The 25,899-nt window shown below is 42.2% G+C and overlaps 1 protein-coding gene across 1 annotated transcript; it reads left to right on the forward strand.

The window, feature by feature from the left end:
* Window positions 1-880: 880 nt before the first annotated feature.
* nectin1l1.L (nectin cell adhesion molecule 1 like 1 L homeolog) lies at window positions 881-25,030 on the forward strand. Its single transcript, XM_018245850.2, has 9 exons — window positions 881-1,034; window positions 3,974-4,303; window positions 9,076-9,384; window positions 9,568-9,682; window positions 20,142-20,281; window positions 20,780-20,900; window positions 21,933-22,064; window positions 23,528-23,647; window positions 23,922-25,030. The coding sequence occupies exons 1-9, from the start codon at window positions 950-952 to the stop codon at window positions 23,965-23,967; spliced, it is 1,398 nt and encodes a 465-aa protein (XP_018101339.1). The 5' UTR covers window positions 881-949; the 3' UTR covers window positions 23,968-25,030.
* The last annotated feature ends 869 nt before the right edge of the window (window positions 25,031-25,899 follow it).

A 25,899-nucleotide genomic window follows, 5' to 3' on the forward strand; every position in this document is an offset into this window, starting at 1 on the left:
TAGCAATAACAATACATTTGTAGTCTAGAAGATCATTTTTTAGCTGGGGGTCAGTGACCCCCATTTAAAAGCTGGAGTCAGAAGAAGAAGACACATCATTACAAAAAACTATAAAATAGAAAAAATGAAGGCCAATTGAAAAGGTGCTTTGAATTAGCCAATCTATAACATACTAAAAGTTAACTTAAAGCTGAAAATTTAATGGCAAATGTGGGGCCTAAACTGACAGTCAGAGCCAATGATATGAATGTCATGTGACTTATGTAGGCAAAGTGCAGCTACATTGGCGCTGTCCTGACTAAATGGTTTAGGGGCCCAGGATAAAAGGGGAGGTTAACCTTTATGTTAACGTTTAGTAGTTATAGAATGGCCAATTCTCAGCAACTTTTCAATTGGTCTGCATTATTTATTTTTAGAATGTTTTTAATTATTTGCCTTCTTCTTCTGACTTTTTCCAGCCCTCAAATGGGGGTCACTGACCCCATCTAAAAACAAATGCTCTGTAAGGCTACAAATGTATTGTTATTGCTACTTTTTATTACTCCTCTTTCTATTCAGGCCTCTCCTATTCATATTTCAGTCTCTTATTCATATCAGTGCATGGTTGCTAGGGGAATTTGGACCCTAACAACCAGATGGCTGAAATGACAAACTAGAGAGCTGCTGAATAAAAAGCTAAATAACTCAAAAACCACGAATAATAAAAAAATGAAAACTAATAGCAAATTGTCTCAGAATATCACTCTAAATCATACTAAGTTAATTTAAAGGTGAACAACCCCTTTGAATCACTTAGTTAAAATGACTAATTACTGGGGGGAGGGGCAATTACGTTAGTGTATCGGTGGTGTTATATGTACAGTCAGTGTCACAGTCTCTGCTGCTGGAATTGGGTATAATTGGCCCCGCCTACAATTGCCCCGCCCCCGTGTGAATCTTTAGCTGGAATATGTCGGTACCTCGAGACGACTGGGGACCCCCGTTACTGACTCCGCTGCTCCTGCTGATGTCGGTGACGTCAGTGTCCGCACAAGGTGAGAGGGGAAGTACCGGGTGAGTGCGGAACTGCAGAGTCTGGCGGCGGCGGAGGAACCAATCAGTATCCCGCGCTGGCAACAAGTGTTTCTTTGTTGTAGTAGTGGACACGTGGGGCTCATTCTCTGACATATTCGGCTCTTTCCCTCATTTAGTTACAAGTGTAAATCACGTGGTGTTTGTCTAATGAGTCTGGGGCTCCTGTAAGGGGTAGGGGTCGCTGACTCTAGGGATTGTTTTTGGCGCAGAAACTTGGGAAACAACCAAATGACCTGTGGGGGGAACCTTCCCAAATAAATAATATACATAAAGACTTTCTTTTTGGCAAATAAAAGTGTAAGTTCAAGCTCATTTCTAATTACATTCTTGTCTTGTTTCTACTGATTTTAAGGGGGTGGTGACTTTCCAGCTTTCAACTAAGGGTCACTGACCAAATCTAAAAACAAATGCTCTGTAAGGCTACAAATATTTTATCAGCGTTGGACTGGGCTGGTGGGACACCGGGGGAAAAACCTCAGCCCTCACGGACCCGCCGGCCCAGAAAGTATCGACAGACATAGTCGCCACTCCTGACCTCCCCCCCTCCGCAACTTGTTTATATAAACTATAGTAGTACTTATCTGTTATCTACTGTGTATCCTGTGCTTGAATGGCTGCCCCCATGGCTACACAGCAGCTTGTTTATATAAACTATAGTAGTACTTATCTGTTATCTACTGTGTATTCTGTGCTTGAATGGCTGCCCCCATGGCTACACAGCAGCTTGTTTATATAAACTATAGTAGTACTTATCTGTTATCTACTGTGTATCCTGTGCTTGAATGGCTGCCCCCATGGCTACACAGCAGCTTGTTTATATAAACTATAGTAGTATTTATCTGTTATCTACTGTGTATCCTGTGCTTGAATGGCTGCCCCCATGGCTATACAACAGCTTGTTTATATAAACTATAGTAGTACTTATCTGTTATCTACTGTGTATCCTGTGCTTGAATGGCTGCCCCCATGGCTATACAACAGCTTGTTTATATAAACTATAGTAGTACTTATCTGTTATCTACTGTGTATCCTGTGCTTGAATGGCTGCCCCCATGGCTACACAACAGCATGTTTATATAAACTATAGTAGTACTTATCTGTTATCTACTGTGTATCCTGTGCTTGAATGGCTGCCCCCATGGCTACACAGCAACTTGTTTATATAAATTATAGTAGTACTTATCTGTTATCTACGGTGTATCCTGTGCTTGAGTGGCTGCCCCCATGGCTACACAGCAGCTTGTTTATATAAACTATAGTAGTACTTATCTGTTATCTACTGAGTATCCTGTGCTTGAATGGCTGCCCCCATGGCTACACAGCAGCTTGTTTATATAAACTATAGCAGTACTTATCTGTTATCTACTGTGTATCCTGTGCTTGAATGGCTGCCCCCATGGCTACACAGCAGCTTGTTTATATAAACTATAGTAGTACTTATCTGTTATCTACTGTGTATCCTGTGCTTGAATGGCTGCCCCCATGGCTACACAGCAGCTTGTTTATATAAACTATAGTAGTACTTATCTGTTATCTACTGTGTATCCTGTGCTTGAATGGCTGCCCCCATGGCTATACAACAGCTTGTTTATATAAACTATAGTAGTACTTATCTGTTATCTACTGAGTATCCTGTGCTTGAATGGCTGCCCCCATGGCTACACAGCAGCTTGTTTATATAAACTATAGTAGTACTTATCTGTTATCTACTGTGTATCCTGTGCTTGAATGGCTGTCCCCATGGCTACACAGCAGCTTGTTTATATAAACTATAGTAGTACTTATCTGTTATCTACTGAGTATCCTGTGCTTGAATGGCTGCCCCCATGGCTACACAGCAGCTTTTTTATATAAACTATAGTAGTACTTATCTGTTATCTACTGAGTATCCTGTGCTTGAATGGCTGCCCCCATGGCTACACAGCAGCTTTTTTATATAAACTATAGTAGTACTTATCTGTTATCTACTGAGTATCCTGTGCTTGAATGGCTGCCCCCATGGCTACACAGCAGCTTGTTTATATAAACTATAGTAGTACTTATCTGTTATCTACTGTGTATCCTCTGCTTGAATGGCTGCCCCCATGGCTACACAGCAGCTTGTTTATATAAACTATAGTAGTACTTATCTGTTATCTACTGTGTATCCTGTGCTTGAATGGCTGCCCCCATGACTACACAGCAGCTTGTTTATATAAACTATAGTAGTACTTATCTATCTACTGATTGAATGTAATGTAATAAAAAGTAGCAATAACGATAAATTTGTAGCCTTACAGAGCATTTGTTTTTAGATGGGGTCAGTGACCACCCATTTAAAATGATCAGTAAGGAGTAATGACAATAAATTCAGGAGGGCTAAAGGGTGAAATCTGTCTTTCAACTTTTATCTGATAAATATGAGGTATAAAAAGACATGTAATATAAGCTTCACCTGATGGGAATAAGGAACTTTCCAAATTATGTAGAATTTCTGAAATAAAGTTACTCTTCTCAGTCTTCCTCCCAGCGACCTGTCTCTCTACATTGAGTCTTTATGCAGGAGTCGTAGTCAGATTTTGGGTCAGTCACTCTACTCGCAGCTTTGTGTCGGTGTAGGTTCCACTGAGAGATCATTATCTTGACTACATTGTCATGGCAAAACGCAATGTGTTTACGCTGGTGTTTGATCCCTTTGCCAAACATTACACAAGAGATGTCTTTCTAACTCCGACACAAAGCTGCATGTAGAGAGACAGGTTGCAGAGAGGGGGTGGTGAAGAGTGACCTGATTATTTCGGAAACCCTTAAAGAATTTTTATTATTCCCCAATATATTTGACACTTGGAATATATATTTTTATAAAAACTTTCGTGAAGTCCTTATGTGTGATGTATAATTATTTTTTTTATTTTTCCAGTCTTGGTGATCGTTGACGGAAAGGTTAATGCCAAGTTGGGGTCGGACATTAAGTTGTTCTGCAAAGTGAAAACCCTGGAATTGATATCCCAAGTCACTTGGCAGAGGAAGTTGTCGCCCAACAATGAGAATTTCCTAACTTACAGCAAAGGAGAGGAACCCCTGCACCTGACTCCGTTTGGGGAGAGAGTGAGATTTCTGGGCAATGGGGATCTTGGAGGCTCCATACTGATACCCAATGTAACCCTGACTGATGAGGGCACCTACCTCTGTATCTACACAACATTTCCCAGTGGGACAAATGAAGGGGAGATTAAACTGTTCATCCAGGGTGAGAGTGGATTGTGTATTTAATAACATGCTAAATATAAATAGTCACAGTAGTTTCAGACCATGATGGTCCTTTATCAGGCTGACAAAGCTTGATCTTGAGAAAGGTCCTGCATGGTCCAATACATTGCTGCTATGGAGCCATACGTGAAATAAAGGTTTTATTATTGTGACCTGGATGTGCTGCCATACTTGTAACAAATATGAATATCAGGGGTTCACTGAAAAGTCTGATGCTCAATGTGCATAGGTTTAACTAAATATGTGGACAAAGACAAGAGGTCCTCTGCACTCAATATCTGCTCCATGTTGTAGCTCCTCTCGTTGTCAGGTGATCCCAGTAGAGGCCAAACTGCCAACCAATGTATGTGCTATGATCTTGGCAGTTAGTGCCTTTGCCTGCCAGCACATAGGAGATACATGCTTGGAATGTAAAGGGTTAATCCTCTAATCCAGGGGTGCCCAAAAGGTAGATCGGGATCTACCAGTAGATCTCAAGACACTGTCAACAAACAGCTTGTCTAAATCACCCTCCTGTTTCATTCTTTCCATTCAGATATGTATTATGTTATGGTTACATAACAAATGGTTCTTAGTTAAAGGAAAACTACCCCCCAAACGATCCCAGGGGGCGGCCCTTATTTTTTAAAATGGCAATTTTCTATTTATGATTACCCAATGGCACATACTACTAGAAAAGTATATTATTATGAAAATGGTTTATTTACATGAAGCAGGATTTTACATATGAGCTGTTTATGCAATATCTTTCTATAGAGACCTACATTGTTTGGGGGGTATAGTTTTCCTTTAAGTGGAGCTGAGTAAGGATCAGGAGGAGCACGCTCAATGGAAACTGTCCTGACTTTCCTCCATTCTCCTCCTCTTCACTGCAACTCCATCTCCTTCTCCAGTTGTTAGTCTTGTCTTCTTTTCCTAGTTCCTGGTGTCCTACACGTTGCTTCTGATGGCTGCACAAGGGCCTGATTGAGCAAATATATTATCCAATGAGAATTTGTCATTTTGCGTAACCGTCTCTGATCAGATGGTGGTTTGTGAGAATACGTTAAGATAAGCGGAATGTCACCATTCGGGGACTTGCACAGACATGTGCCCTTAGATGTATCTAGGGTTGCCACCCGGCTGGTATTTTACTGGCCGGTAAAACACCTGACGGGGTCGGTATTACAAATTTACCGGCAATGTAGTTGCTGGTAAACTTGTAATACCCTTAACAAAAGACCTTAGCCCTCCGCTCCAAATGTATCTTTTCTCCACCTTGTGGCCATAGCGTGATGTGGCCCCACCCCTTTTTGCATCATGCCCCCGCCCATTTTGCATCACGGCCTGACTCTTTACGTTACGACCCGCCCCTTTTGTTTCTGCCCCACCACTGGCCGTTCAATTTTTTTCGTAAAAGGTGCCAACCCTAGTTGTATCCCTAGGTCCCATGTGATGCCCTGGCCTCTTGTTTTTGGTTATGGGGGGGGGCTGTACCGTAGGTGTTTGTAGACATAAAGGAGGAGTAAAGCCTAACTAAAGAAGTAGCTAGAAATGTTGTACGTGATGTTTTGTGCTTCTGTACCAGCCCAAGGCAACCACAGCCCTTTAGCAGTAAAGATCTGTGTCTCCAAAGATGCCCCAGTAGCTCCCCATCTTCTTTTCTGCTGATTCACTGCACATGCTCTGTGCTGCTGTCACTTACTGAGCTTAGGGAGCCACTCACAATATACAGTACACATAGAATAGAAATGTCACAATATAAGGCTGATTAGTAATTAATACACATAATTACTACATGGCAGCACAGAAACCAGTGCAATTAGCATCAGAATTTAATAATCAGCAAACCTGTAGCATCAGCTTATATTACAGCCAGGGAAGCTCATTTTCTGCTGGATAATTAGTGACGAGCCCTAAGCTTAGCTTCTCAACAGCCAATCAGAGCCCACTGAGCATGTGAGTGTCACAGACTCTCCTAACAAAATCCAAGATGGGGAGCTCCTGTGACAATGTTGAAGACCTGAACAATAACTATATAAACTACCATAGAGATGCTGAAACTTTAGGCTGGTTCAGTAAGTTCAATATATAAAATGTAGCATTTCCAACCATATTTATTTTTAGGGCTAGTTCTCCTTTAAGCATAAACTACTTCTATATTTATATATATACACACTGTATTGAACTCATTTTTTTCTAACAGGAAGGAAAATTCGTTGGCCACAGGATGTCTGCGTGTTCTCCTTTTGGATGGGGGGGCAGACAGATGTGTGAAATTGCCACAATACTTAAACCCTTGTTTAGGTTAATCTGCTTTTAAGCTGTGGATATCAAGTTTTGGGTGTAAACGTATACATAGTAATTCATTGTGATATGTATGTATAACTCTTAGGGTACAACTACACGGGCCATTTGTCTGTGTTTGTGCCGGTTCCAATGCGCTGCACCAAAACGCAGGCGACAACGCAAACAAAGGTAAGAAATACAAATGTCAGATGGTGTTGCAGAGTTCATCCGACGCAGACGCGCGACACTATCCGACGTTCCTGTTGCTTACCTTGTTTTCTGTCGCCTCCGACTGACGCCTGCGTTTTGGCGCAGCGCGTCGTAATCGGCACAAACGCAAAGAAAACGTCCGTATAGTTGAACCCTTAGGCAGTATGAAAGTAGTTTTTTTTATTTCACATACATACAATGTACAGGTATAGGACCTGTTATCCGGAATCCCTTATCCAGAAAGCTCCGAATTACAGGAAGGTATCGTAAACAAATCTTTCTAATTTTTGGAAACGATTTCCTTTGTCTGTGTAATAATAAAACAGTAACTTGTACTTGATCCCAACTAAGATATAATTAATCCTTATTGGAGGCAAAACCAGCCTATTGGCTTTATTTCATGTTTATATGATTTTCTAGTAGACTTAAGGTATGAAGATCCAAATTATGGAAAGATCTGAATTATAGAAAGGCCGTCTCCCAATCTCCATTATACGGTAATCAAATAATCCACATTTTTAAAAATGATTTCCTTTTTCTGTGTAATAATAAAACAGTCGCTTGTACTTGATCCCAACTAAGATACAATTAATCCTTATTGGAAGCAAAACCAGCCTATTGGGTTTATTTAATGTTTATATGATTTTCTAGTAGACTTAAGGTATGAAGATCCAAGTTACAGAAAGATCCTTTATCCGGAAAACCTCAGGTCCTGAGCATTCTGGATAACAGATCCCATACCCGTAATGATAAAAAAGTCAATTGTACTTGATCCCAACTAAGATATAATTAATCCTTATTGGAAGCAAAACCAGCCTATTGGGTTTATTTAATGTTTACCTGATATTTAGTTGTTTCTATTTTTTATTATGGAGAATTAAATCATCGATTTCGAGGGGTTAAGTCTCTTTTTTTCGAAGTCGTGCTTTGGTACAAATGAATATGTGAGATCCTCTCGACAGGTGTAGCTCATAATTGTTTTTTATAGAATTGAACTTTAGTACAGTACAGGTATGTGACCTGTTATCCAGGACCTGGGGTTTTCTGGATAACCGATCTTTCCATAATTTGGATCTTCATACCTTAATTCCACTATAAAATCACATAAACATTAAATAAACCCAATAGGCTGGTTTTGCCTCCAATAAGGATTAATTATATCTTAGTTGGGATCAAGTACAAGCGACTGTTTTATTATTACACAGAAAAAGGAAATTATCTTTTAAATATTTGGATTATTTAGATAAAATAGAGTCTATGGGAGACGGCCTTTCTGTAATTCAGAGCTTTCTGGATAATGGGTTCCCGGATAACGGATCCGATATCTATAGTTTATTATTAGAATACAATGTCTATAGCAGCCAAATTCCATTCTGTTCTATAAGTGAAATTGTATAAAAAGCTATGGAGGAATATAGTAATATACCTGATCAGATATCAAATATTCTCACCGAATATTAAGCCAGAGAAAGTTACATTTATGGTGCCAGTTCCTATTTGTGACAATAATGTTAGAGAGGTGGTTCACCTTTAACTTTTAGTAAATGTTGTTATAGAAAGGCTAATTCTAAGCAACTTTTTCTTTTTTTAATAGTTTTTGAATGATTTGCCTTTTTCTGACTCTTTCCAGCTTCCAAATGGGGGTCACTGACCCCATCTAAAAACAAATGCTCTGTATAAGGCTACACATTTATTGTTATTGCTACTTTTTATTACTCCTCTTTCATTTATACTCCAGTCTCTTATTCAGATCAATGCATGGTTGCTACGGTAATTTGGACCCTAGCAACCAGATGTCTGAAACTGCAAATCGGAGAGCTGCTGGATAAAAAGCTAAATAACTCAGAAACCACAAATAATAAAAAATGAAAACCAATTGCAAATTGTCTCACAATATCCCTCTCTACGTCATACTAACAGTTAATTTAAAGGCAAACGCACCCTTTAGAGTGTCATCATTAAATCTTTGAGGAATTTTGTGTTGGATCCAGGGATCCCAGATCTTATAGAACAATTTTTGTTTGTCCTGTAGTACTAATAAAACTATAGATTGTTTCTCCATTAAGAAAGTAGAGTTTTTCCGGGTTTTCAAATTGGCGATAACCAGCAGTTATGGGTATAGCATCTATTTTAATGCCTCTCCAGTTGTCTGTGCAAGTCGTGAATCAATTAGTCGGTATATTTTATACAGCTCATTGTAGGACCACCAAATGTAACTTATAGTGCCTATTATTGGACAGCCTCTGAAATATAAAAATATGTTTTTTATATTAGTTCCTCCAAAAATCTCTGTGGAACCTACAGAACCGGTATTATCCGGACCTACGTCTATGCCCATTGCTTTGTGCTGTGTATGGGCTGCCAAGCCAGCAGTAAATATCACCTGGATCTTCAGTGACACCCACTACTTTTCGGAAGAGGAATCTACAAACCATGAAAACGGCACCGTCTCTACTTGCAGTCAGTTGTTAACAGTCCCTCTCCGCAGTCATAACGGCCGTAATGTTACCTGTGTCGTCTCTCAGTCTAACGGGAAGTCCATGGAGAACTGGAGTCGGACTCTGACCATACAGAACATTTACTGTAGGTATTTGTGGGTTTTCTGCTAAGATTCTCAGGAAAGTTGAAAGTTGCGATTTCCTTGGGATGCACCAAATTCGGCATTTATGTTTGAGGGTCGGCTGAATCTTGTGTTATATAATTGATCTTGCGTTATATAATTGAGCGCCGGTTATGTTTGGCGCTGTCTCCAATTGTGTTTTATAGATGCTCCAGAAGTGAAGGCCAAAGTCATAGAGAAGGATGATGGAACCATCCAACTATCCTGCAAAGCAAACTCCAACCCCCCAGCTACTGAGTACTTATGGAGAAGGGATGAGAAGTAAGTAGGGGTTATCTGGTGCTCAGAGTTTTTACATATTAGTGATTTCATGGTATGAGAACCCAAGCCCCTAAACACAGAAATAATGAGTTACGGATTTATCATGTAGAATTTCTACTGGAAAGTGTAGAGTAAGGGGGATTATCTCCCAAATAATAAAAAATACAACCTTGCCTCATGGGAATCTGATTTAGGGAAAAAGTTATCAGATAAGGAATGGTCACAGATTTGGGTCAATCTGAAGAGTAGCTCAGTAAATACAGTACTTTTGGTGGCAGGATCCAAGGTGTTGTTCAGATGGTACCTTACCCCAGTTAGACTTGCCAAAATATACCCGGGTACAAATGAGAATTGCGTTCGAGGATGTGCAGCCCGAGGGACAATGGCCCACATTTGGTGGACCAGTCCTAAAGCGATACGTTTCTGGATCCGTATTTATAATTTAGGGATGCACCAAATCCACTATTTTGGATTCATCCGAACCACCGAATCCTTCACGAAAGATTCGGCAGAATACCGAACAGAATCCGAATCCTAATTGCGTACGCCAATTAGGGGTGGGAAGGGGAAAACATTTTTTACTTCCTTGTTTTTTGGCAGAAAGTCATGCACTTTCCCTCCCTGCCACTAATTTGCATATGCAAATTAGGATTTGTTTCAGCCGGGCAGAAGGATCCAGCCGATTCCGAATCCGGCTGAAAAAGGCTGAATCCGGTGTGTCCTTAATATAATTTAATATTCTCCATATTACATATCAATTTAAAGAGAAAGTGTAAAATAGAATAAGGCTAGAAATGCTGTATTTTGTATACTAAACATAAACATGAACTTACTGCACCACAAGCCTAATCAAACAAATGATTTATGCTTTCAAAGTTGGCCACAGGGGGTCACCATCTTGTAACTTTGTTATACATTTTTGCAAGACCAAGACTGTGCACATGCTCAGTGTGGTCTGGGCTGCTTATGGATTATCATAAATTATCAAAACAGCACAAGTCAAATAATATCTGCCAGAAGCCGATACAGCAAGACTGATTAATAATCAGAATATACAGACTGCACTGGCTCCTGTGTTGTCATGTAATCTAATGTGGATTTTATAGTTTTTGTATTGTTTAATACAAACTTTATCCAACTCTGCAGAACCAGTGGCTGCAGCAAAATAATCCTCCAAATAGAATCCCAGTTTATCTGTTTAAATCTGGCTCCATGATCTTTGTCCCTGCAGCTGGAGTTGGAAACAGTAAAGGGGATGTAAAGGCAAAAATAAAATCCAATACAAATCTCTACACAGTCGCCGACTGCTCTACAGGGAAACAAACAAAGCTGCTTGAGTTCTGCATGGCTGGGAAGTAAAGGTGGCCATACACGGGCAGATAAAGCTGCCGATATCGGCCTGTGTATGGGGGCTTCTGACGGGTCTTCCCGATCGATAGCTGGCCACGATATAGATCGGGAAGGTTTGATTTTTACCCGACCGACCCGTCTGAGCCCCTTGGCATATCATAATCCGATTGTTCGACCGCATGGCTGAACGTTCGGATTACCCCCGATATAGCCATGCCATCGCCAAACGAGCGGATCTTTGAGTCTACGGCCAGCTTAAGGCGGGGGCTCCCCCTGCTGTTCATAACATGCAGAGCAGTTAGGGACCATCTGACAATTCGTATCCACAGCAGTAAATAAAGGGAGAATTTCTCTGCATACAGTCGGTTTCTTATAAAAACTGTACGCATTTTTTAATGAAAGTAAATTGGAGATATATTATCAATATCATATTATTCCTGTCCTTAGCATGGCAGTGGACCAATAAGGGGTTAATCCCTCGCCGGAAGGTGGCACGGGAAGAACAATAAAAGTCCATCCGGGTCCCCCCGCGCCCATCTCAATACTCCTGTAGAAGATACCTCCTATACCAGAGGTGCTACTCTCTCCCTCTGAAGCGCCTGGGACCGAGGTCTTTGCCTTTTGTGTGTTCCAGGGGAAGCCGGGGGGCTACAGGCCTTTGTTGCCAACGGCGCAATCAGCCGCAATGTTGCCTTAATGGAGGTAGCGCATGCGTGATAAGACGGCGAGCGCCCATACACCGAATGGCGCCTCCGTTATCATGCTACGGATTTGCGCATTAGCTTTTTTGCGCTGGTTCAAAAGGACGCGCACATCACAGGTTAGTCTCTCATTGAACTCAGACGAACAGGCTGGCGTTCCTTTTCTCTGGCCAGATATCTCAGAGGTTGAGGATTTCTGTGTGTACTCTCAATTGGTCCCAGGTGTAAGTGTTATGCAGGTTAAAAATGCTGGGAGCCTTGTTCTTCTTGAATATCTCTTGTAACTACTTGACAATGTCATTTGTTTTCCTCCAGACTGTCAATCATGTGCTGCAGACGCTCAGGCTCCAGGGGGTAAGGCACTAACAGAGTTTTCCATTTTGATTGATGCAAACAACAAGCAGCGATGAGTAATTATAATACCTTACTTTTCAGGAGTCCCCCATTAAGAGAGGAAACTCAAAGAATGAAGACTCCCAGAGGAGACTGTATTGCATGCGGAGAAGCAGCAATTCAAGGCAAAAGGCTTTGTGAGAAATGTCTGCAGGAAGTGGCTGGTCCTTCCTCTGAACACGCACTACTTGTCAGGCCTCACCTGTCCAGAGTCCAGATGTGAGGAGACGAGGTCCAGCAGGAGTGTCACAAGCTGTGGCAGACAATAGTAATCAGAGGGAGTAGGCAGAAGAATAGTCGGAAAGCAAGCCAGGGTCGGTGCAGGCGGAGTTCAGTCGTAATCGGGAAAGCAGGCCGAGGTCGGATGCAGGCAGAGTTCAGTCGTAACGGATAAACAGGCTGGGGTCAGATGCAGGCGGAGTTCAGTCGAAAGTCGATATCCAAAGCCGAAGTCAAAACCAGAATCAAGAAGTCAGGGTTCCAAAAAGTTCAGGAGCAGGTTAAATTATCAGCAAACACAGAGCCTTTCCCTGAGTGTCCTTTTAAGCGTCCTGCGTCATCACGCCGCGAATGTTCACGTTAGCGGGCGTTTTTGCGCCCCCATCTGTTTCGGCGCGCGTCGCGAGATGACGCACATCCGTTTGCGCCGGCGTTCGTCTTGGCGTGCGCGCTGAATCCTCACACTACTCCAGTGTTTCTGGAGGGGGACTATCTCTAACTGATCAAGAAGAAGAAGAACAGACAGAAGATACCTGTTCTTTTAACCTTGAATACCTGGAACCCCTCATCAAAGCAATGAGATTTTCTCTGGAACTTGACAATACAGAGGATACTCCCAAACATGACAAGATGTTCAGATCAGCGGTCAAGAAAGGGGAAAAATTCCCAGTACATAGACTTATTAAAGATACCATTTTGGATGAATGGAAGACGCCATCCGTTCGAGGAAGAGGACGCAAAACTCTGGCAAGCCTCCCACAAGGTTGATGCAGCCATTACTAGAGTGGCTTGAAGTACTACCCTGCCTGTGGACAAAGGGGTCTCGCTAAAAGACGCAATTGAAAGAAGACAAGGCACTCAGAAAATCTTACCTAACATGTGGAATGTCTAACCAAGCCTCCATAGCCATTACCACCCTAGCCAGAGCCAACCATATTTGGATAGAAGAACTGGAACAAGCCCTCAATTCTGGAACAGACAGAAAGCAGCTAATTGAAATGATTCAGGATGTTAAAAACTGCAAACAAATTCACCACGGAAGCATCCATGGATCTCGTTAGACTCTCGGCCAAAGCCTTGGGCCTTAGTGTGGCAGCTCGTAGAGCTCTCTGGCTGCGTCACTGGCATGCAGACCCTCAAAGTAAACATAACCTTTGCTCTCTCCCCTTCGAAGGGTCACTACTGTTTGGTGAATGACTTGACAAGATCATATCAAAAGCCTCTGCAGGAAAATCAGCTTTCCTTCCTCAAGACAAAAGGGACAAGAGGCTAAACAGTATAGGCTGGGAAAGCCCTTCACCAGACAACCCTGGAGAAGAACCCAGGGACAGGGGGCACCCGGAAGAAGGGACTTCAAACAAGATAAGAATCAGGCATGAGGGTGCGCGAGCCCCTCTGTCTTAACTTGGAGGAAGACTTCAGAATTTCAGGGCAGTGTGGGCTCAACACATGCCAGATCAGTGGGTCATAAAAACCCTAAGCCAGGATTATGCCCTGGACCTTCAAAATTTTCCGACTTTTCATTTTGTGTCTTCAGAAAAACCTCGATCTCCACTAGGGGCTTCTACCCTAAAAAAGATCCTTTTGGACCTACTAGACAGAGAGATCATCACAGAAGTCCCCAAAAGAGAACATTTCAGAGGCAAATACTCTCACCTGTTCTTAAGAAGAAAAAAGAATGGGGATTTCGGAGTAATTTTGAACCTAGGCCATCTAAACAAATTCCTCAAAACAAAAAAGTTCAAAATGGAGACGCTGAGGTCTATAAGCCAGTTCATAAACCATGGAGACTGGAAGACTCAAAATAAACTTACAAGATGCCCATCTGCATGCCCCAGTGTGGGAACCACACAACAAATTCTTACGGTTCCTGATCCTTGGCAAGCACTTTCAATACCAAGCGCTCCCATTCGGACTAGCATCAGCCCCAAGAGTTTTCACCAAGGTGCTAGCCCCCATGATGGATTTCCTAAGGCTAAAGGGGATCCAGATATTTGCATATCTAGATGATATACTGGTAAAAGCTCCTTCCAAAAAACTCCTTCTACAACACCTAAGTATAGTGCTAGATACTCTGGAAAAATGGGGATGGCTTGTCAACTGGGAAAAGTCCAAGTTGGAGCCAATACAACAGATTAAATTTCTAGGAGTTATCATAAACTCCAAAAAACTTCAAGTAAGCCTAACCGAGGAAAGGATTTCAGACATTCAACACCAAGCAGACTATCTGTCTCGTCATCCAACTTTGACAGCCAAGACATGTTAACAAATTCTGGGGAAATTCATGTCCACCATAGATGCGGTGAAATGGGCACGAATCCACACAAGACCTCTCCAGTTAGAATTTCTGGACCGATGGAAAAGGAATTACCAGGAAAACTCCCAGTTAATTCACCAATCGCAGACCTCTCATCTCTCATGGTGGCTCAGAATAGAGAACGTAGAAGTTATCGTATCTATCGCCCTATATGGGAAACATTGACTACAGATGCAAGCAAAACGGGGTGGGGAGCATACTTCAAACATTTCCAAATTCAAGGGAAGTGGACACCCATGGAAAGCAAAAAAATCCTCCAACTGGAGGGAACTGAAGGCCACTAGCGATCCTGCACTTCCAAAAACATCTCAGGAAAAAATCTATCCTGATTAAATCAGACAACCTAACCACAGTGAGTTACATAAACAACCAGGGAGGAACCAGATCCAAACAACTGTTGCACTTGACCACAACTATTCTCGAATGGGCTCAAAACAACGCGGACAACATCACAGCCTCCTACATACAAGGGCCATAAAACTCTCTAGCAGATCTCCTCAGCAGGAAATTCCCAGCTATTGGGGAGTGGGAGTTGAATCAACAGGTTCACGACCTAATCTGCCTAAAGTGGGGTTGCACGTCCATAGATCTGATGGCTACCTTTCAGAACAAGAAGAATCCAGTGTTCTGCTCAAGGGACAAGGACCACAGAGTGACCTTCTGGGATGCCTTCTCCTTCCAATGGAATTTCCAACTAGCTTACATTTTCCCTCCAATTTCGATGTTAGCAAAGACCATCAAAAAAATTCAGAAGGACAAAGCACAGGCCATCCTCATAGCCCCCTGGTGGCCGAGAAGACTCTGGTTCCCCCTTTTACTCCAGATGTCTCAAGAGGAGCCGTTCAGACTCCCTGTAACTCCGAACCTGTTACACCAGGGATCTCTACTGCACCCAGATCCAGGGTACTGGGCCCTGACTATTCAAATGGAGAAGCGGTTATGGCGGAGCTCACTGCGGCGTTCAGCGATCCCTTCCTGGTCGCAGCTATCGCGAGACTTCGGGTGCCAGCCCCATGTACACCAATCTTCACGCAAATTATTCCTCGCTAGCAGCGCCGGCCATTAAACGGAGGGAACACCGATGTTTTAATATCAATCCGGCTTTATTGTTTCACACAGTGCAGAGTTGTGTTCACAGCGGGTGCGCTATATCAACCTACGCGTTTCGTGTCTAAGTGAACGACACTTCCTCAGGGTTACCTGGTTACTGGGCCCTGACTGCATGGAAATTGAAAGGATAAAACTCAGAACAGAAGGACTATCAGAGGGAGCAATCACCACTCTTGATCATCAAGAAAGATGTCGACCTCTTCCAAATACAACAAAATCTGGGGAAAATTTTCTATTTGGGGGTTAGAGAAGTTCGGATCGCTTTTCTCCATATCAGAGGTCACCATCTTCGAATTCCTGCAGTCAGGATTAGAGGCTAGACTCTCTCTACTCTGAAAGGGCAGATTTCAGCCACATCTGCTTATACTGATATACAATGGTCTTCATATCCTCTGATTAAAAAGTTCTTCAAGGGCCTTATCAGAATCCGTCCTCCAGTTAAAGACACAGTCCCTCCTTGGGACCTCTCCCTAGTGCTGGATGCACTAACCAAAGCACCCTTTGAACCTCTAGATGACATACCGCTAAAAATTCTGACGTTAAAGACGGTCTTCCTACTTGCCATATCCTCGGCAAAAAGAGTAGGAGAACTACACACTCTATCATCTGATGAAACTAAGATCCAGTTCCTTCACGATAAAGTCATTCTAAAAACTCGAGATAACTTCATTCCCAAGGTTGCCATAAAATTCCACATGTCTCAAAACATAGTGCTTCCTTCCGTTTTTGAGAATCCTAAGAACGAAGAAGAGAAAAGACTCCATAATCTCGATGTGGTGAGATGCCTAAAGCTCTATCTACACAAGGTGTCAAGGTGTCAATCTGAAAATCTTCTTCTTCTCTTTGGAGGTCCCAGACGAGGCATGGGGGCTTCCAAAAAAGTCATCTCAGCATTGATCAAAGAATGCATTCTCATGGCCTACTCCTCTCAGACAGTACCTGGGCCATCATCAGTCAAACCACACTCCACCAGAGGTATAGCGGCATCTTGGGCATTCCATGCCCAAGTTCCAGCTGATGAGATCTGCAAAGCTGCTACCTGGGAAAACCTAAACACTGTTTCAAAACACTACTGTTTTGATGTTAATTCGAAAAACCTAGCTGGATTTGGGCTAAGTGTCCTTTCAGCAGCTGCAATAAAAGTTCCTGAGTAATCCCTTCCTATGTGTTCTGCTTTTTACATCCCCTTATTGGCCCACTGCCATGTTAAGGACAGGAAAACAGAAAATCTTAAAATACTTACCGTGATTTTCATTTCCTGGACTGAAGCAGGGCAGTGGGCAGGGGTTTCCCTCCCTACTAAGGGGGTATTGTCTCCAGTCGTTGAGATGGGCGCGGGGGGACCCGGATGGACTTTTATTGTACTTCCTGTGCTGCCTTCCGGCGGGCGATTAACCCCTAATTGGCCCACTGCCCTGTTCAGTCCAGGAAATGAAAATAACGGTAAGTATGTTAAGATTTTCTGTTTTCCCTGCAGAGCAGTTAGGGACTGTCTGACAATTCCTAACCACAGCAGTAAATGAAGGGAGAATTTCACTGCATACAGTCAGGTTCGGTACAGATTTTTTAAATTAAAGTATATTGGAGATATATCATATTGTATGCAAGTCTGTGTTCACAATCGGAAATAAATGAATGATGCTGCGACTGTGTAATGTTTAATTATTCTTTACAAGGTGTTACAGATGTTTAAACATAGACTTAAATATGTACAACATGTATAAACAAAGTAGAACATATTCAGATAAATGTGCTGCATGTATTGCATTACAAGAAAAATATGTTGTGAGCATAATATGAAAAAATAAAAATTATTGATACCAAAAAAAATAATCTTGCCTAATGCAAAAATGTTTAATCTAATAGACCTTAATTAAACCTGTATCTGTTAATACAATTCTATTAAAATCATTCTGTTTGTCTACTGCTGTTCTCTTCACTGCTTGTCCTGACTGCACATGCCATTGAAACAATGTAGTAGTAGTGAGCATCTTGAGCAAAGACTTCAGTTCTAACAATTCCTTCTTCTGTGATTCTGCTTCTGTTAATTACAGAACTGGCGATGCCATTTTGGAATTGGCTGACGGGGGTGCTGATTGCTGCGACATGTAGTCAGGACCAGCAGTGCAGGGACAGTGGCGTAACTAGACACCTATGGGCCCCGGTGCAGAAATTTGCAACTGGGCCCCCCCGCCCTGAGCAAATGTGCTGCGGGTAACAATTAATGATCCAATGTCATAGGACTAAACTTAAAAATTATTTTTACATACAGAAACTGGTACACGTTTTTAGAGCAAAGTACTGTACAACTAAAATTACATTTTTATAACACAGTACCAGTACTGTGAAAATAATCTGGTGCAGACCACAACCATAGCCACCAATTAGCTGTTTAATGCCACACTGAGGAATATGTTGGTGTTTTACAAATAAACTATAAGAACAGTATATTTTATGCAAGTGTTTGCATAGCTTTGTCCATTGGTACAGTGCAACCAGGTTTCAGTGCTAATCTAATATTAATTCTGAAGTGCACAGCTGTATTTTAGCCATATTTGTCCGACCTTCAGCCATCCACCTGCTGTTGGACTTCAACTCCCAGTGGCCCCTGATAGATTTCCGCTATTGGTGCTGTATTTCCACAACAGCTGGATGGCCACAGATTGGCATCACATAACTGTGCATTTGATGACCCCCACCATTTATAGAGAGCAGTCTGACCCGCTGCAACACTAGAAGGCCCCTGTGGCTGGCATATGCCTAAGCCACACAAGTCACACTGCGTCTAATCACCACACACTGCGGCTCACAGCCCAGACACAGCAGCAGCATCGATTCATTTGGAGGGCTGTTTTCTCAAGGCATGGGGTTTTAGGAAGTCTGGCAGGGAAAGTTCTTCCAGAGCCTCTGGGAATCTGTGTGCGGGGAGGGCCCTGACTAATCTCTGCATAGAGACAGTGTAGAGGGGCTTCGGGAAGGAGCCAGCTAGTCACCCATACAAGTCCTGTCCAACCAGCTCCTTCCAGACACAGCCCAAGATCAGCCGAGTGCCTGGAGGGGCCTGTGTGCGTGGCCTCGATGGGCTGCCCCGAGCCTTCCGCAAGACTCGCAACAGAAGGAAGCGCAGTCTGACGCTATCTTGGGCCCCAGCTTCTTATAGACAAGCTGCATGTGGCGTGGCGTGGGGTGGCAGCGGCTCACGTCCATCACCGACGCTAAAGGAACATGCACACGCATTACTCGCCTGAGGTTCAGGTGCGTTCCTTCTCCGGTGCGCCGATCATGAAGCCACGCCCCTTCCTCTGCCTTCACAATACTAGTCTCTTATAGGAGTGATTCAGTAATGTAACTAGGAGTGCCGGGGCCCGGGATTCGCAATTGTGCGAACCACTGGCGGGCCCCGAGGGGGTGCAGGCCCTGGAGCAGTTGCACCTCCTGCACCCCTGATAGTTATGCCACTGTGCAGGGAGTAGAATATATTGACAATAGATTCAGTAGAAATATTTGCATATCATTGAAACTAAATGAATGACTTACTGTATAAAGTATGGCAGGAAACAAACACAAACAGTATTAGACACTTCGAAACAGACAAGGGCAGAAGTGGGAACAAATTATGATAGTGGACCCAGTCAAGGAGAGTAAGATAAAGTATCATGCTAGAGCAGCACGTGGGGGCCTTGTAGTAGTAGATCAGAAGAGCAGGGCGGGGAAGAGAAGGCACAAATGGAAAGTTACAGAGACAGAGAAGTCAATGGGAGTAGAAAAAGAGTGAATACAATGAAAGAGTTCAATGAAAGAGTGGTAGGGGTCCAGTATAACACAATAAAACCTGGTTAGGACCGAGGAGACGGATTAACTAGGGGTAGTGGGCTGATGGTACATATAAGCAGCAGTATTTTATCTGGGAAATTAGCCCAAAAACCTGTTATATCATATTTCTATCACAGGCATAGTTCAATGAAAGAGTGGTAGGGGTATTGAAATCACACAAATTCGACTCCTGGAGTCACCACCCCATTTACCCACATGGATTCACATCCCCCAAGGGTTGGCATAACCGAATTTGTCAGGTTCTAAATATTAACCGCTAGGTTAGCATCAAGACCGTTCAAATGTGCAGTTTAATATTATATGTAGTAATATATTAACAATCTATTTGTGCTGCTCACTGGCTGATCTCCACTTGTCGTCCCCCGTTCCACTTTTGTGCTCTGCTCCTTCACCCGGCCAAACAAAGGGCCACTTGGTCAGGTACCCCAGAAATCAGACCCCTATTTGATTTCTAACGACATTACAGCTTGTGATTATTCTCGGGAAACTCCGCTCCATTTGGACACTGCATTATACACTGTACTTTCAATTACAGGGACCTGCCTGATGATGGAGTGGAGGAACTGGGGGCTGCGCGACTGCTCAGTGCCGATACCTGGAAAGGATATTATGTTTGTGTAGCTGGAAATGAAATTGCACATTCCTCTGGATATATCTATGTGCAAACAGTCATGGGTAACCTTATCCATCATTGTTTAGGTTTTCCCCATTCCATTAACCTCTGACAACCAACGGGACAGAACCTTGGTATTTGGCAGTTCAGCTGTCCCGATGTGATGTCAGAAGTAACTTCACCAGCTGGTTTATGAAGCTACTGACCAAGCCGGGCTCCCCTGCAAAAAACTCTTCAAAATGGCCCGACGCACTCTGATCCTGCCCACTCCTGCCCTGATCCCACCCACTCTCCACCCAGGCCCCACCCACTATCCTCCCCATGCTGACACTCACTGTCTCCCCATCAGGTAAAAGAGCAGCTGGGGAAGGAGGGGAGGGTTATTTTTGGCTATAGAGGAAGCAGAACCCGCACCCTGGGCCCCCTGTGACTGCAGGGTCTGTTTCCTCTATAGTTACCCCACTGGCAGTAGCTACCCCCCCTCATGCCCCGTGCAACTGAGCAGTACCATGTCTCATTATTCCCTATGTACATAACATTTCTTACATTCTCCCTTTCAGTATCAACTACATCTAGTATCAACGTCATCTCATTGATCCTCCTGATTCTCAGCTTAGTGATCAACATTTGCTTCACTGTTATATTCTGCAGGAACACAAAGAATCTCAGGGAAGATTACAGGTAGAGTATCTTATATCCGGGTCATCTCCGCAACTAAACACAAATTCCATGAATCAATTTGAAAGAAAAAAACAGTGTTCATGCTCTCCTGGCAGTTTACCCCTGTTTAGATATTTTCAAATTCGCAATGTATTCAAGGCCCAATTTGTGGAACACTCTCCCCAACGCTGAACACACTGGCACTGGAAGACCCCCTTTCAATAGAACAATCTACAAAGCTTCATACCATAACGTCTAGCTGGATACATTTAGTCAATGCAGTAATATCGCTGATTAAACTCATACATAGGGGTACGGGCCATACATTTTTACAAGATATGGAGCCTGTGGTGGGATTCAGGCCCCAGCAATTAAACAAGAGGTGACATGATGAGAACAGAGGGATCTCTAATATGTATAAGTTCTTTATATGTCAGACTAGTCTGTACACTGGGTATAATGACTTTGACGCAATGTTAATTAAAACCAGTGACACACAATTGTAACAAATTGTTTAATGTTTTATCAAAGTTTTTTTTTCTCTTTCTCTGTTTACAAAACAAATAAAGAAAAACCTTTAAAAACATTTAGTTAAAACACCAAGAGACAAAGCCCAATTCTTTGTTTTCTCAAATTCTCCATTTAATATATTTAGCCCCAAAATAAATGGTGGAATAGATGGAAGAGCAGCTCTGAATGTAATAATCAGCCCTGTATAATCCGTTTTAAATGATCAGTGAACCTTTCTTAAACCCCAAAAATTTGCAGCCCAGAGCCAACTGAGCATGTGCAGTGCCACTGCCACTAACACAATCCAAGATGGGGATCATAAATGTTATTCTGAACTGATGCATTAAACTCATTATGTAAAATATGATATTTATAGACAAATTCATTTTAAGGGTTGAGTTCTCCTTTAACTTTGTGCAAAGATACAATGACTTGCATGGAGGGATAATTGCTGGCATGGTGCATATTTTTGCAAGAATGTTTTTTGTTTCATTCCACTGTTCGTGTTCCGTTTTTTGCAGTCTCTATATTTGTCTCTTCCAGGAGAGCCCACTCATGGTTGTCAAGCAATTATACCCCAAGATTGCAGAACATACAGAGATCAGGCTGTTGTGAAGGGGATCATGAAGAGACACCAACAGAGGACGGAGTCACTGGATCAGTTCCATTGCAGAGGTGAGTGCAGAGACTGGTGGAGCAGCTCAGGGTCTATAGGCCCCATGTCATCTACATTTGTGGGCCCTACTTGTGTTGAACCCATGGCCAGAGGGGACCTGGTAAGAACCCAATGACTAAACACACATGGCCCCTGCACTTATGTCTCGTACTGGTGGTGGGGAGGACCTTGCAGACATGGAACCCTCTGTCTCTTTGCCCCCATAGAGATGGGAAATTGAGGTAATAGAAGGACATAGAAAAGGGGGGAGAACATTTGTGTGTTAAGGAAGACTAATCGTTAGTTTGTATGAATATTTTATTGCCCTCATCCTATTGATAGAAATAATTCAAATCAACTGGACTTGCTTTATTTTATCTCTTTTGCTCCTCGACTATCGAATTGGCGTAAATTCGTCTGAGTAGAATGATTCGAATAGATCGAGCGCAAAAACGCTGCGACTATTCGCCATTCGATAGTCGAAGTACTGGATCGAGCGCAAAAACGCTGCGACTATTTGCCCATTCGATAGTCGAAGTACTGTCTCTTTTAAAAATACTTCGACTGCCTACTTCGCCACCTAAATCCTACCGAATTGCTTTTATGGGAAAGTCCCATAGGCTTGTTTTCCAAGTTTTTGATTGAATAAAAAGGCATTCGATCGAATGAAAATCCTTCGAGCGAATATTCGATCGATCGCCTATTCGCCTGGCGAATATTGGCCAATTCGACTATTCGCCAGCGCGTAAATTCGCCCGAATTGCCTATTCGATTCTATTCCCCAGTCGAATTTCGAGGGATTTAACCCCTTGAAATTCGACCCTTGATGAATTTGCCCCTAAAAGCTAGTTAAGGTAAGGTCATTCCCGTTGAATTTACAATTCCCTTTCCAAAGCCAGGAACCAACTTATTGCTGCTTCTATCTGCTCATGTATTTAAGAGTTTGTGTATATGATATACAGGTCTGTACAATAACCATGACTACAGTGACGCCAAAAAACTCATCATGTTTCTCTCTATGATACACCAGACTGTCCCTTACAGCAGAGATCTTCAGACCTTTAGGGTTCAGCCCCCTATTTGAGTTCAAACATTTGGCTTGTCCCCCTTACCTAATAACCAGATCATGGATACAGGTATTGGGTCAGTTATCTGGAAACCCATTATCCAGAAAGCTCTGAATTACGGAAAGGCCGTCTCCCGTAGACTCCATGTAATGAAATAATCAAAAATTTTAAAAATGATTTCCTTTTTCTGTGTAATAATAAAACAGTCGCTTGTACTTGATCCCAACTAAGATATAATTAATCCTTATTGGAAGCAAAACCAGCCTATTGGGTTTATTTAATGTTTACATGATTTTCTAGTAGACTTATGGAGATCCAAATTACGGCAAGACCCCTTATCCGGAAAAACCCAGATACCTTGTATTCTGGATAACAGGTCCCATACCTGTGTATATAACATCTTCCTGTGGTTCCAGGGATATCCAAGATATTGACCTTCAGGCTGGGACCCCATCTTCACCTGAATTCAGTACGACGGGGAAAATAATTGCCCTTGAGAACAATAAAGACGTTTTCCAACACTCGTCCATGCAGAGGTATTGTGATTAAAAACCAACTTCTACTTCTACTATCTGTGTAAATCCCCCCATGTCACCCTATGATCCTTCACCTCTTTATTTTTCCCTGTTGACCTTTTCATTTCCTTTTCATATCCTTTGTTTTTTATCTTTTGTTGTTCTCCATGTTCTCTATCACCCTGTCCGGATCCACGAAACACTCCAATGTTGGTGCAGGACAGAGTTTATAGTTTTCTATCGACTCCAGTTTATATGGGTATAACAGCGGAGTTCTTCCTTTCTGTTTCCCTAGGGCATGTGACCTTGACTCCGGTGAAGAAGAAGAAGACACCAGTTAATAGATTAGAAATCCCTATGATAAAACCTTTTGCACTTATTTTGGTTAACCCGGCTCAGTCTCTTTTTATAAAATGCTGTTGTCAGTTTTTTGTTTCAAGTTTTTTGTTATGCAAGGTAAAGGATAAATGGGAAAAACTTTTGCCGTCTACTTTATATGAGCAATTTAAGAGATCTTTATTAGGGATTTATTGAAGAACCCCCCCTGCACCAGTACCGTGTCTCTCTTAGTTTTACAGGGACCTGATACCTGCAAGAAACATAGGACATTTCAGACTAAGGCCTTTCACTTACTGAAGGAGGCATCAGTAAAGTGTCTTCCTTTAAAAAAATGCTAAATAATTACAATTAATAGCAAAAATGCTTTTCCGTAATTTTTTCCTTTAAATCCCAAGACTTATACTGGATGTTTATTCATTCATAAATTTGGCACACCTCAAATATATCCAAATGCTGGATGCTCACTGTCTGAGCCCCCATAAATATATAGAAAAATTAGAATGAACAGGGCACACCAGTCTAGAAAAAAAAAGCAATTTTATTACATAAAGCAAGAAACGTGTTGAGTTTTTTCTTGCTTTATGTAATAAAATCGTTTTTTTTTCTAGACTGGTGTGCCCTGTTCATTCTAATTTTTTTTATACATATAACGGATGTTGCTTTGAAGCTCCATATTTTTTTTTTTTGATGCCAGTAATAAGAACTATAGAGAATTAAACTGTGATTTAGTTATAATAAGCTGTTCCTCGCTTGCATTGTGTATAAACACAGTGGGGTGCTAATCCGGTTGCCCTGAGACTGTTGCTATACTTATTGAACCCTGTGCTGGATATTCCCAGAGCTTTACACTGGAACACTGAAACTAATAGAAGATTACTGGGACAAGTTTAATTAATTGTTTATTTTGTTTTTTTATACTGTGTGTGTGTGTGTGTGGTATACAAGCATTTTAATTGTACCACAGGCAGCTAATCTGAAAAGTTTGTTATGTAATTGTTTTTTTTTATACTTTTATACTGTATGAACATAATACTGCATTTTTTTTAAATAAATGTATTTACATTAGTGATGGTGTGTTTTTGTTTGTATTTACATTTTTATCATATTCTATTATTGTTGTACTTCCACCTCTTTCTTATAAATAATGTCAACTTGTAGGATCCCCAAGAGGTCACTTTCTTCAGTTGAAGGCAGACAATGCATAAACTGGGCTGACAATGTTACCATATAACACGACTATTCCTGGATTCCTGGCTGAACGGATTTTCTGAACTGAATTTTTGCACCTAAAAATGAATAAGTGTTACAGTATATATCCAATGTAGCCCTGTGTCTCAATGTTCATGGGCCACTTCCCAAAATACTGGCCATCGCCATGTAGTCACACATTAACTTTGTTCTATAAATACAGACTCTGCTGCTTAACTGGCGGCCCCATTGCTCCCAACTTACAGGACGGTTAACAATTGCTCTTTTGTCTCTTTACAGTTGCTTTGTCTATACACGGAATTCATTTTCCTGGGTCTGTTTTTTTTATATATATGGGCCAGGCAGCTTAGGAATGGGGTCCACCTGGAAATTTTACACACCGGGCCCTGTAAACGTTGGGGTAACAGTCACCCTGCTATAGTTCCAGGGGTACCCAGGGTACAAATAAGCACTCACCCCAAATCTCCCCCTAACTGGCCTTCAGACTGGGCCCCCTTAGCTCATAACAAGGTTACAGATATATAGAAACATTGGGGTGTCACCCTGCTATAGTTCCAGGGGTACCCAGGGTACAAATAAGCACTCACCCCAAATCTCCCCCTAACTGACCTTCAGACTGGGCCCCTTAGCTCATAACAAGGTTACAGATATATAGAAACATTGGGGTGTCACCCTGCTATAGTTCCAGGGGTACCCAGGGTACAAATAAACACTCACCCCAAATC

The sequence above is a fragment of the Xenopus laevis genome, chromosome 2L (assembly GCF_017654675.1).
Source record: "Xenopus laevis strain J_2021 chromosome 2L, Xenopus_laevis_v10.1, whole genome shotgun sequence".
In the NCBI taxonomy this organism is placed as follows: domain Eukaryota; kingdom Metazoa; phylum Chordata; class Amphibia; order Anura; family Pipidae; genus Xenopus; species Xenopus laevis.